At 48.9% G+C, this 13,951-nt stretch overlaps 1 protein-coding gene across 1 annotated transcript in view; it reads right to left on the minus strand.

Annotated features, from left to right (window-relative positions):
* Window positions 1–5,341: 5,341 nt before the first annotated feature.
* faf1 (Fas (TNFRSF6) associated factor 1) overlaps window positions 5,342–13,951 on the minus strand; it is a 53,785-nt gene continuing 45,175 nt past the window's right edge. The window contains 2 exon segments of the mRNA XM_067229426.1: window positions 5,342–5,799; window positions 11,898–12,113. Coding sequence (XP_067085527.1) covers window positions 5,716–5,799; window positions 11,898–12,113 — 300 coding nt within the window. The 3' untranslated portion in view covers window positions 5,342–5,715.

The raw sequence follows: 13,951 nt of genomic DNA on the forward strand, positions 1-13,951 counted from the left end.
AAGGCTCCGGCTTTGAGCACTGCCGCTTCAATTGGCCTTGTTTTTTAAACTTGAAGTGTTCCGCACAAAGAACGGGCTCCTAAATGTCACAACCGCTTCGATTCCAAGTGTGGGTTTCTCCCACAAGACGGTGCTGAAAAAGAAAAAGAACACAATTATGAAGCAATAATTACTCTGCTTTGCTTTGCGCGCCACTGCTTCCATTGAAAACCCTTTGGCCAGATTAATGCTTTATCCCAGTGGCTGATAATCCGAATACCACAGATTTAAGAACGTTATAAAAAAGCGTTAATATTGATGTAAGGAACATCGCGATAAATAAATTACTGTTCAGTGTCATGTATTTAGCCTACTTAAAAAGAAGGAATCACAAGCAGACTTGTTCCTATACTTCTCATTTATAATTGGAGAGATCTTTGATCGTCTATAGAGCATATTTAAATTTAACAGAAAATTACCACAATACATGAACTATATATCTGACTAGACCAGTAATTATAGAACTTGGTTGTCAGGCTATCAGAACAAAGTGACTCTTGTGAATAGTTTAAACTGTTGGCACAATAGGATAATGCATTCTTGTTGAATGACATAGGCTTCATGTCCATGTTATTTAATTGCATAGCCTATATTTTAATAATTGTCTGTTTGAAAATAAAATTGCAAGTCAGGTTAAAATCTAAAAAATTAAAGGTTCCTAAATGTGCATGCATATGGATACATGCAAAGTATAGGCTACTGCTGACTAAACGAAATACTAGCAGCATGTATTTTATTTGTGACCATTTAGTAAATGGAAGAAACATTTATTGCAGCACAGGGTCAAATCTTTTGCAAGCAAGAAATTAGTGTTCAAATAATAGCCTAAATACAGTCTATGAAGTCATATTTTTCTAAGCATATAATTTCTATGCAAAACAGGAGTGAAACTGTTTGGGCTGGGCTCAGTGGCCTCGATACGAGCCTGCAGGAGAATCGTAAAATGCTGTAATGTAATCAAACACAGGCCTATTACTCGCCACCCAATTAAAATGTGTCAATATTGATGAATTTATTCAAGGACGGCATACTAAAATGAGATCAAATAACTTTAATCAAACAAACTGTGAACGAACGAATAAAGACTGATCTGTTGCAGACTATCCCAATATATATATATTGTTTTTACCACAATCAATCGAACATTTTTTGTAAACTTTTTCCAATCGACTTATTAATGAAGCACAAGCAATTCTTTTAGGTTGTTAAGGAAAATCGTGTTATCGAATAATACAAAAATTGACACATTTGCTATTGTTGCGAAAGTGAGTCACCAAAACACCCACCACTGAAAAGAGCGTATAGGCTGACAATTCTTAACAAACCCGTTTTTATATTCTACGCTGTTTAGACCTCGACTATAAATATAAAGATACCAACAAACAGTTTAGCTAATAATTAATAACCTGACGTTCAATATCCTGGAGTAATCAAACTTTATCTCGGTTAAATACCTCCTGGAGCCGGATCTGGCTGGGTAATGAGATACTGCTATTATCAGAGTGTAAATGGCGAGGCATGAAGACCGCAGGTGGCTGATCTCAGCCGTGATCACGGGCCTTTGCTAGACTCTGAACACCTCTGCGTAAAACTACGGCAGGCTGGAGGCTCACACCGGCTATACTTTCCCCCTCACTGTTCAGACTGACGCAAGCATAACTCCTTCCCTTCCGTGAAAAGCACACGCTGGCGCTCACATTTAAAGCTCTCTCACTTTAGGGCGCGCTCGCCAAACCCCGCGCACAAAACCCATGGATCCAGTGCGCGCACCTCCCTCCTCTTATTTAACAAGGCACCCAGAAAGAGATGAGTCCCCCTTTGTGCCCGACAGTTTAAGCTGCATAGATTCTGTTGCTTTGGCGCTCATTGAGTGCCAGCGTCTCTGAGAAAGTAAACTGACGGTGACCCCTCGAGGGTGAGTGCTGTCTGGGATCCTAGAACGCGGAGGATTCCAGAACGCCTCGCGATTGCCGGGGGTTCAAAATCCCCCAACTTCAAAAGTGAGGGGGGCAGATCAGTTGCGTCAGGAATTCTGTTCCCTCAGCAGGGCCCAACATTTCTTGACCCTCGCGGGACTGGTTAAACATTGTAGAGCGCCTCGCCTTTGTCATGCCAGAATCAAGTCACCAGCCTGATGTTGCCACTAGTGAATCTGTGTCGTAGGAAAGTCCTAGAATGATCCCTTTGTCACACAGACAGCCGCTTTCAGAGAACGTGGGATTTAACGAGGCAGAATTTACTTAAGAGGAGGGCGAGAGGACGGCAAGCGGGTGACGGGCCGGGTTATAGGCTACTTTTAGGGCACTCTGCTGATTGAGATGTCTAACATTTGACCAAGATGTCAACACTAGTGTCGACGGTTAGGCCTACTGACATCGAACTGACCTCCCTGAACGGTTATTATTGCCCAGACTGACAGCAGACGGACATAACCGTCTCAGAAATGTTATATCACCCTTTACAGTTAGCCATTTATTAGTTTTAAATTGAGAACACACTTCTAGAGTAGTCTACATTTATTAAGCTTCTTTCGCTCTTAAAGATTGTGTGGAAAACCATGTAGGCCTATACTACACACATAGTGAATGACGAATAAACCTGTGCTCCAGAAAGCAAGCACACCTCCTAACTGACAAGTTGGATCAGGTTTAAGAGATACATCATTATATCCAAATGGTATTTCCGACCGCATCATCGTCAGTAGTTGCAGCTGTACAAAAACATGCCCGAGTACATTAGCGAGAGACTGTGATTGAAACTGTTAGGCTAAGATCACACTTCAGAGGACTCGGAAAATGTAGCCTGCCCCGTTCTCTGGGGAACAGGATGATGCACCTGTCTCTTGCTTTAGTGCACACATTTCATGTTCCATTGAATTCCTTACCTTTAACTCGTCTACTCTGAGGGCTCAATGTTACCGGAATACTCCTGAAAAATATCTAGTAGCCATAGCAGTGCTTATTGGCCAATTTATTTCACAACATTAACTGTAGGCCTACATTAAATGACACCGGCACGCTGTACGCTGCAAGGCTTCTTCGCCGACGCAAAAGGAATGTTATTTGGACCAAAATGAGTAATCTACTCGCATGTTTTCAGTCCCAGCACAGGGCCCCCTTTTTAATCGGTTTCCAAGCTACAGAATGGTGTTGGACCCGTTGCAAGTACTTGTTTATCTCGGGTTCTATCGTACACTAGTCTACCCGCGGGTCCTGTTGTTCGAGGAAGTGTTTGACCTAGCACGTTAACCGTTTTCCTCGCGTGACAACCGAGAACGGCGTGAAGGTTGCCTGTTCCTTCAGGGCTGTTTGGTTTCGGAATGGCATGATAGCCTTTTCGGACACATTCAGATCACTTCATTGGCATCGCTTTCAAATCTGACTTGTGTGTCAATTTGCGAATCCATTACAAGAGCACACAATCTCAACAAAAACGAACACTGAACGACAATCACAACGAGATCTAGTCGAGTCTTCTGGCCTTTTTTCTCCTATTCTCTATTCTGGTGGAACACTACTAATCCCGGTCGCTGCGACCTGCTGGCATTGGAATGAAGAATCTCTGGCGAGTTGTCGTTTCGGGGTCCACTGGGGTCGCCTCAAACTTTACCTTTCTGTCATCACAACGCTGCCGCAGATGGAGCGATAAGCCAGAGTGATCTCACCGCTGAACTGCAGAGGAAATTATACTTGACGTAGATATAACGCCAGGCGGTGTTAGATTGGTAGATAATACACTCAGGAAAATGTCTTCACTATCACACGTGAGAAAACCCCTAGCCTAAATTATATTGGTGAAAAAAACGAATCCTATGCTTAGGCAACCCGTTGAACCTAAAGTATTGAGTTGAATTTGGACCCATGAGTTGATCCTATCTGTTCAATCTCCATTTACCTTGTTTTATACAGGGAGTTCTAGATTATATCAACAGGAAACTAAGGGCTTGCTGTTGAGGGCAATATACTTCTGGTGTTCACATTGACTTCATTGTCAAAAGAAAACACTTAATTCATATCCTCTATACCTCCAAAGTTCAAATAACACAGCCAGCTTATCTTCATCCAGATCAAAATAGCCGCAATCCAGAGATGGAAGTACAAATACTCTTACTGTACTTAAATAGATTTTTTCTGGTATCAGTAGGCCTACTTTACTTCAACTTTTTACTTTCACTCCTTACATTTTTTTTTTTTTACACAAATATCTTTACTTTCTACTTCTTACATTTTCAGTTACTGGTGTTTTTAATCTGTATGTTGTGGCATTATCAAAATTATTTCTCGTCATTGCCAAAAATATTTTCTGTTTTAAATTTACGGTAAAAAAAATTCTCAATTTAAATTATTATTTTTTAAAGGTAAAAATAAATAAATAAATAAATATATTTTCGAAAAAAATACTTTTCAAAGGTTAATTTTTCCCTTCAAATTAATGACCTGATTCAAATGAAAGGTCATTATCAGGCCTCTGCTTCATAACGTCCTGATGAGAATCAGGTGTGTTGGAGCAGAGAAACATCTACAGACCCCAAGGACCAGGATTAAACACCACTGTAGTAAAACATTCGATTGTCACTAGTCAAAATGTCTGATCTCTATGATTCAGGGTTCCACGTGAAGAACATGACTTCTGACATCGAGGCCACAAACTACGAGAACACAATGTCTGTGCATGTATCTTAGAATGTGGGTGTGTTTCAAGAGAATTGCTGAAAGACAGATGCATGTTCATATATATTTTATATAATGTATATCAAACTAAAACTAATACAGCATCAAACTTAAAAAGGATCAAAAAAAAAAAAGAAAACAAAAAAAATCTATTGTAGAGAACAGGGCAGATGTGGAGCAGTGGAATTAAAAACCAGGGGGGGGGGGGGGGGGGGTCATCTCTAGAGGGGGCTGGGGAGGGGGGAGGGGGGGGGATGGGGAGCATTCATAGGGGCCGAATGCAAGTTCAGATGATGAGATAGTCCAACCTGATCAGATGATGAGATAGTCCAGCCTTCTCCAGAAAAAATGTCACTTTGTGTGTCTGTTGTGTATTTGAGCTCTTATTGAAACACAAAAAGCCAACAGCAGCAGCCCTGGTGGGGGGGCAGGGGGGCAGGGTGGGGGGGGCAGGGGTGGGGGGGGGCGAGGGGGGCCGGGCTTTCTAGCCGGAGTCCTGCTCGCTTCATCGTGGTCAAACTGAACGCGTGGAGAGAAAAGCACGACTCGGCAGTTAGGTGGAGGGGTGGAGTAGTGTGTGGGGGGGGGGGGTGGAGTAGTGGGGGTGAAGGGGGGGGGGGTCGTGGGGGTGAAGGTGGAGTAGTGGGGGTGAAGGGGGGGGGGTCGTGGGGGTTTGGCTGTGTGCTTGTGTAACTGACAGCGCTTTCTTCTCTGTGCTTAACGTGTACACCAGGCATTCATGTAGCACGGACAGACTGGATCAGAGAAGCACGTGTGTGCCCGGATGTGTGCATGTGTGTCCGGATGTGTGTGTGTGTCTATAGTGTCATGTGACGGTGAGAATGTATGCATTTTTTATTTTTTTTAAGATACAAAAAGGGTTTGTGTGTGTGTGTTGTGTAGAACCAACTGGAACCATGCTAGTTGCGTAGTGTGTCCAGCCAGTTTGTGTGTACGTCAGTTCCATGTCCACCTCCAGGCCAGGGTGGCCCAGGCCAGGCCAGGCCTACTCCTTAGCCTCCAGGAACAGAGTCTCCTGTGGGAAGAGTCTGGCCTCCAGTAGAGAGGAGCCTGGGTCCATCTGAGTGATCTGAGGAGGAGGAGGAAGAGAGACCAAGGTGAAGAGAGAGGGAGGGATTGTTTTAAGGGAGGATGGAGAGAGAGAGGGGGAGAGAGAGAGACAACAGGGATGGGTAGAGGAGGGGAAGAGAGACAAAGAGGGAGGTAGGGATTATAGAGGAGAGAGAGAGAGGGGGGGGAGAGAGAGAACAACAAACATATTAGAAAAACATTCAAACGCGAGACGTCAAAGATGACCATTACTACATAAACATCCAGTGCTGGTGTCAGAGGACAGCCTCCTTCATATCTGACATGGACAGTCTCAAGATTGCTAAGAAACCAGGTCATCTCACACCAGTGTGACCATGTCTCCCTCGTCCAACCAGTCAGACGCACACGGAGTGAGGGAGAACAGAGAGAAAGAACATCTAATTCTCTCCATCTTGGAACCCTTCATCAGCACTGTCAGCCAAGGCGGCTCAATATGACATCCAGAACATGCTCTGCTGAGAGTGTGTGTGTGTGTGTTAGCTCGGCTTTGGACTGTGTATTGTTCTAACATCTTGTTTAAACGCCGGGGTAACAGGGCCGGGGGTAAAGGGGCCGTAATCGGAGCGACTAACATTCTCACATTTGTTTTCACAAAGAGCTCCAACCCAAACGACACTGCTGGGGCCCTCTGCATGAGGTCTGCGGCCAAGAGAGTGTGTGTGTGTGTGTGAGAGTGTGTGTGTGTTTGAGAGAGTGTGTGTTTGAGAGAGAGGGAAAGTGCACAAGAGAGTGTGTGTTGACGTGTGCACATGCATCACATACAACTAACCATCAGTTTGTAATCCTAAAACTTAAGCGCTGCAACCGACAGTGAACGAAAAGCCGGTGCAATATTAAACAAGGCGTATGGATACGCATAGCTGCCACAGTCTTACATTTACAGTTCTTCCTGGTTCAAGTCTGACAACCTTTGGGAACAACACACCTCCTGGCTAGCTGATTGAGTTAACCACCTTGATCTGGTGAGGCTAACATATGTAGCTTAACGTGACCAGCCCAGACCCCAGCCCACACACACACCTCTGTCACCCTGGCTTATGTGAGCTAATCACAGGGGGAGTCGTGTTACATAGGGCCTGGTCTAACACCTGGACAGAAGGCTGGGTCTGTGTGTGGGAGTCTGTGATGTGAAGGCCTGTCCACAGCTTATCTCCTCCACGTCAGATCACCGGGCTGCTAATGAACCTGACGACTTGCTGCTGGCAGGCCTGCAAGGTCAGAGGTCACACAGGAAAGTGAAAGAGCAAGATCAAAAGACACATGCGCCACACACAAACAAACAAACAAACTAGCTCTGCCTGGACGGTCCCAGGACCAGAGCGGTCAGTGACCAGAGCAGTCAGTGACCAGAGCGGTCAGTGACCAGAGCGGTCAGTGACCAGAGCGGTCAGTGACCAGAGCGGTCAGTGACCAGAGCGGTCAGTGACCAGAGCGGTCAGTGACCAGAGCGGTCAGTGACCAGAGCGGTCAGTGACAGCAAGCCTGCTCTGTTAAGACCAGGCGGAGCAGAGTGCCATTAGCAACGAGGTCGCTAGCTCCGTGCTGGATTGAGATGCTGACAGGAGGGGGAGGGAGGGGGGGGGGGGGGGGAGGGTGTTGCTGCCTGCAGGTATCAGTAGACCGAGCGATCTCTCTGGGGAGGGACATGTCACACCAACCCTGCCTCTCCACCCTGCCTCTCCACCCTGCCTCCCTCCTCCTCGTCACAGTAGGCTCTTGACTTCCCAGCATGACCTTGGGCCTGGGGAGGGGGTGTCTCTCTCACACACACACACGCGTGTGTACGGTGGTGTGTGTGCAGGCAGGATGCGGTGCTAACAGATTAGCTCCCCACGGAGCAGGAGTGCTTCTGGATTCCCACCTCAGAGGCAAATGGCTGTCGGGCTAATGAACCTGACAGGCTGACAGCACAGAGCAGCATCAGGTCGGAGCAGATGAAGACTCAGGGTGGAGCAGGTGCATGCTGGGAGCGTGGGAGTGATTAAGAGAGAGAGAGAGATGGAGTGAGAGAGAGTGTGTGTGTGTGTGTGTGTTTCTGAATAAAGGTGTGTGTGTATCTGTACGTTGACGAGTGGATAAATGTGTGAATGTGCACGTGGAATTAAACCAGCACACGCATGTGTGTGTGTGAGAGCGTGTGTGTGAGAGCGCATGTGTGTGTGTGAGAGCGTGTGTGTGTGCATGTATGCATGTTGTCTATTCATGTATGTCGCGTGTCTGTAAGTTGCATGTCTGTGTGTATCCATGCTGTGTGTGTGTGAGAGCGTGTGTGAGAGCGTGTGTGTGTGTGTGTGTGTAGAGCGAGCGCTGGGGAGAAAGAGAGAGCATCTGACTGTCAGAAATAAGGTAGAGAAACAAGATGCCACACTGACACAGGAGAGAAGCACCATCCGTGTTTGTTTACATTGTTATCCAATTAACAGAACATAAGCATGGAGGCATCTGTCAACAAACAAAGCTGTTGTTGTGCCTCCACACTGCAATCCCTGCGCCATATTTCCTCCCAGAGCTGTATACACACACTACAGACACCACACACTAGAGCTACACACACACACACACTACATACACAGAGCTACATTCATAGAGCTAGTATGCATGCTGGGAACTGTGGTCCACTATACAAACTTTTTTTCTCTCCACTTTTTCTGCATTTTGTTGCATACAGAACCTCATTTTAAATTAATGAAACATATATATATATATATATGGACTGCCTTACATTAGCACGTCAATGTGATCTACTGCATTCCATAAAACGATTTAGGGAGCGACATTGACTAGCATGATAGCACTAGAAGCAACAACTAGATAAATATATACATGTTTCCTTGTGTGTGTTGGTTTCTTTAAGGTTTGCATCCAGTAGTACGTGTGCGTAGGGAGTCAGGTGGCTGAGCGGTTAGGGAATCTGGCTAGTAATCTGAAGGTTGCCAGTTCGATTCCTGGCCGTGCCAAATGACGTAGTGTCCTTGGGCAAGGCACTTCACCCTACTTGCCTCGGGGGGAATGTCCCTGTACTTACTGTAAGTCGCTCTGGATAAGAGCGACTGCTAAATGACTAAATGTAAATGTGTGCGTCAGGAAAGAGGCGGTCTGGAGAGGTTTGGATAAGGGCTCCTGACAGACTGCTTCATGACTGAAGCACAACGTGTTAACTCACGTCAACACAACATCAGCTCTGGGCGTGGAATCATACTTAACATAACATCATTAACACGTTACTGCCAAATTCAAATAAATACCAGAATGGCTAATCACTTCATCTCACACACACACACACACACACACACACACACCATCGGCCTGAATGAAACACAGCTAACATGAGCGACGACAGAGCAAAATAAACAAGCGCAGGCCTCAAGATGTCCGCCTCCAACCATAATCACGCAGCTGAAAAAACGCATTTTTAATGAGGACATTTAGGTCCTCCTGTGTTAATTAAAACCAAATAGCTTGTCGGTTTTTTCTTATTTTTTTATAAGTAGTGTTGTCAAGTGTTTATTTGGCCAATTACAAAAGCAGTGGGAGGTCATTATCTGGTGCCAGGAACGATGACAACACGTAGGGACCAGGCTGTGAAGAGACCACTTCAAAGAAGCCACGCCACATGGGAGGGAGAGGGAGGGAGGGAGAGAGATGGGGAGGGAGGGGGGAGGGAGGGAGGGAGGGAGAGAGAGAGATGGGGAGGGAGGGGGGAGGGAGGGAGGGAGGGAGATGGGGAGGGAGGGGGAGGGAGGGAGAGGGAGGCAGAGGGAGGGAGGGAGAGAGAAAGAGGCAGAGGGAGGGATGGAGGGAGAGGGAGGCAGAGGGAGGGAGGGAGAGGGAGGCAGAGGGAGGGAGGGAGAGAGAAAGAGGCAGAGGGAGGGAGGGAGGGAGAGGGAGGCAGAGGGAGGGATGGAGGGAGAGGGGCCAGGAGAGGAAAGAGAGAGGGAAAGAGATGGGGGAGTATCATTCTCTAAAGGCAGATAAAGAAGCTAGGTACAATACATTTACATTTAGTCATTTAGCAGTCGCTCTTATCCAGAGCGACTTACAGTAAGTACAGGGACATTCCCCCGAGGCAAGTAGGGTGAAGTGTCTTGCCCAAGGACACAACGTCAGTTGGCATGACCGGGAATCGAACTGGCAACCTTCGAATTACTAGCCCGACTCCCTCACCGCTCAGCCTCCTGACAATAACACACTAACACCTCTTCCTGTACAGTTGGTTGGTTGACACACCCGAGTTTGCCCCAGTGTAATAGATGTAATGTCTGTAGCGGTCAGACATAGGGGTCATTCTATAGCTCTGCTTGTTTTCGTACCCTCCATAGTTTTGTCTAAAGCAGTCAGGCTTTTCAAAGACCTTCGTATTGAGGAAGCTGGGAGACAGATTAACGAACGCTCGCACCAGGAACGCAAAGTAGCCTACAGTATCACCAGCATGATAATATCCTGTGTTGAGTCTCTTTCTCTCTCTCACACACACACACACACACACACACCAGCTGTGTGAATTATGGAACTGATGCCAAAGATGACAAAAGTCCTGAACCATAAACCCTAACTGGATCCTTCTTGCCAAATCGAGTCTGAGTCCTCTTCCTCGTCCGACCTCAGCTCCACGCCGGCCCCCTCGCGACGGCCACACGGCAAACACGCTGCGCCCGTGTGCGTTCTAGAGAGTTCTACGGTGGAGCGAGGTGGAGGGCGGAAAGGAGAGTTTCAACAGTTGTGGCTTTATTACAAATGCAATAGTGCTGCATGGTGTAATCCCGGCACAGCAACAGTGGAGGCGCCTGGAGTGGAGGGACGGAGGGCTCCTTCTCCTCCTCCCAGTTTTAATTAGAGAGGATAGCGCTGGGATTAGGCTGGGCACCGCTCAGTCACACACACGCTGGCACACTGACGCTTCTCCCAGGCTGTTTACACCCCTCTCTCCTGTCAGGAGCTTCCTCTCTCTCTCTCTCTCTCTAACTCTCTCTCTGTCTGTTCATCCATCCTTCGCTATATCTTTCTACCATCTCTGCAATCCTAAATATCCCACTTAGTCCTCAGTTACAGCAACTTTCTCTCCTCGGTTCCCTCATCTCCTCCTCCCCCCCCCTCGACCCTCAACGCCCCCAACAGACTGTGTTTGAGACTGGAGACACATTTCTATCTTTGTCTCCAGCACTTGTTTACTCTGTGAGCTTAGAGAGAGAAAACTGTGAATCCTTCAAGTGACAAAGTTGTCAAAGGGGCATGTGTCTGCATGAAAATATATTTGTGAATGTGTGTCGAGAGTAAAAAGTGTACATTTGCTCGTCTGTTTGGGTGTGAATGTGTGTGTGGGTGTGAGTTACACAGAGGTGTTTGTGCCCTCGCATTCCCCCTGGACTAGCATGGCATGCTGCCTAGGCAGGCCTGCACACACACACTCACACTCTTGATTAATGGAAATCCCAGCGTTGTTTCCAGGAGTCTAATGAGGCAGGTAGTGAACAGTGCTCATTAGCTCCCTGGCTCTGAGCGGAGACAGGAGATGTAACGACAGGGGCCAGAACGCTGGAGCGAAGAGCACTACTGCTGACTGTATCCCTGCCTAGCACACTGTATACACACACACTCATTGATATTCAGGAGATTACAAACTCACTTGTGGATACACTCGCACCCAGCCCGCTGTGGGTTTTAATGATTGTGCTCTGGGTCCGGTGGAGTGGATAACTGTTTCACAGAGGAGCTGAGACGACAAACCGACCTGCAAGCCTCCAGGAACTCTCGTCACTGGCCAATTACAGAGTGCCGTGCCAGGAGCTGGCCAATTACGGGCCAACGGCTCGAAGACTGGCCAATTACAGCTCCAGGATCCCGTGGTGGTGCTAACTGGGCCCCATCAGGGGCCTTCCGAGTCCCGGGGCCCAAACAACAACACAGACTCACTGGACCTTAGTTACCCTGAGGCTGGTACTGATCTACAGAGACAGACAGACAGACAGACAGAGACAGAGACAGAGAGAGAGAGAGAGAGAGAGAGAGAGAGAGAGAGAGAGAGAGAGAGAGAGAGAGAGAGAGAGAGTGTGTGTGCGTGCGGCGGGAGGTACTGACGTTTCTGCGGGGGAAGGTGGTGAGCAGTTTGAACTCGTCCCAGGGGAAGCCCTTGGAGGCCACAAAGTCAAACAGGACCTGCAGCTTGCAGCTCCCCAGGAAGCGGCGCTCCAGGAACTCCCCGCTGGGCGTGCGGATCCGCAGCTTGCTGACTGGCTCCCGCCCCTCCTCCACTGGCTCTGCCGGCAGGGCCTGCTCCAGGGAGAGACGAATAGCCTAATGGAGGAGAGAGAGAAATGATGAGAGGAGAGAGAGACACTGTCAGGTAGTGTGTGGGCAGTGGGCAGGCATCACTAGCACAGGGGCCAGGTGACTCGCAGGTGTTTGTGTGGAAGGCAGCTAGCCCCCCAGCCCCCCAGCCTCCCAGGCCCCCGGCCTCCCAGCCCCCCGGCCTCCCAGCCCCCCAGCCCCCAGCCTCCAGGGCTGTGGTGAAGGAAGGAAGGCTTCCTCATCAACAGTGGTAGGCTAATCAGGTCTCGTGTCGTCGTCCCCCTCCCTCCCTCACTCACTCCCTTCTCCCCCTCTCCCTTCTCCCCCTCTCTCCTCTCCCTCCCTCTCTCTCCCCCTCCTCCATTCTTCCCTACCACCCTCCCTCTGGACCTCCAAGCTTGTTGTTCCTTTTTGTCCTGGCGGGCAGCATATGCTGTGACAACACACGGCAGGTTTATTTACCGACCATAATGCAATTATATTTCATAAGAGTGTACAACAGTAGCTCATTAGTGTGGAGGCAGGGCTGGACGCGTGGCTCTCACTGCCGTCCCCAGGTGAGGCCCTGCTGCCCCAAGGAGGAACCCTCCAGGGGGAGGACACACACACACAGGCAAACACACACACACAGGCAAACACACACACACAGGCAAACACACACACACAGGCAAACACACACACACAGGCAAACACACACACACACAGGCAAACACACACACACAGGCAAACACACACACAGGCAAACACACAGGCAAACACACACACACACAGGCAAACACACACACACACAGGCAAACACACACACACACAGGCAAACACACACACACACACACACACACACACACAGGCAAACACACACACACAAAAATAGAACCCCCCTCCCCACCTCTCCTCAGAAGCCACAGACACACACACACACACACACACAGACACACACAGACACGCTCCTGGATGATGGAGCCCTGGCTGCTAAACACAAGTTGGCACCCCCCCCCCCCCCCCCCCCCACACTCACCACAGACCGTGTGTGTGTGTGTGGGGGGGGGGGGTTACCTGACAGGCCCTTAACGCCCCTGGTAAATAATGACATGAAATCCACCCCCCAATACACACACACACACACTCCTCCTCCTCCAACACAAACCAATCACAGACCAGACCCTCTCCTCACCTTACACTGGGTTTTCGCAAGGGACATGGAGGACATGGTGTGTGTGTGTGGTAGGTGGTTTGGAAGTAAAACTGAGTAGGCAATTTTGGGACAAAGTGAGAGGTAGGGAGAGAGAGAGAGAGAGAGAGGGAGAGAGAGAGGGAGGTAGAGAGGGAGGGAGGTAGAGAGGGAGGGAGATAGAGAGGGAGGGAGGTAGAGAGAGAGGGAGGGAGGTAGAGAGAGAGGGAGGGAGGTAGAGAGAGAGGGAGGGAGGTAGAGAGAGAGGGAGGGAGGTAGAGAGGGAGGGAGGTAGAGAGGGAGGGAGGGAGGTAAAGAGGGAGGGAGGGAGGTAGAGAGGGAGGGAGGGAGGTAGAGAGGGAGGGAGGTAGAGAGGGAGGGAGGTAGAGAGGGAGGGAGGTAGAGAGGGAGGTAGAGAGGGAGGGAGGTAGAGAGGGAGGGAGGTAGAGAGGGAGGTAGAGAGGGAGGGAGGGAGGTAGAGAGGGAGGGAGGTAGAGAGGGAGGGAGGGAGGTAGAGAGGGAGGGAGGGAGGGAGGTAGAGAGGGAGGGAGGGAGGGAGGGAGGTAGAGAGGGAGGGAGGGAGGTAGAGAGGGAGGGAGGTAGAGAGGGAGGGAGGTAGAGAGGGAGGGAGGGAGGTAGAGAGGGAGGTAGAGAGGGAGGGAGGGAGGTAGAGAGG

This window comes from Osmerus mordax, chromosome 26 (genome assembly GCF_038355195.1).
Source record: "Osmerus mordax isolate fOsmMor3 chromosome 26, fOsmMor3.pri, whole genome shotgun sequence".
Taxonomy (NCBI): Eukaryota; Metazoa; Chordata; class Actinopteri; order Osmeriformes; family Osmeridae; genus Osmerus; species Osmerus mordax.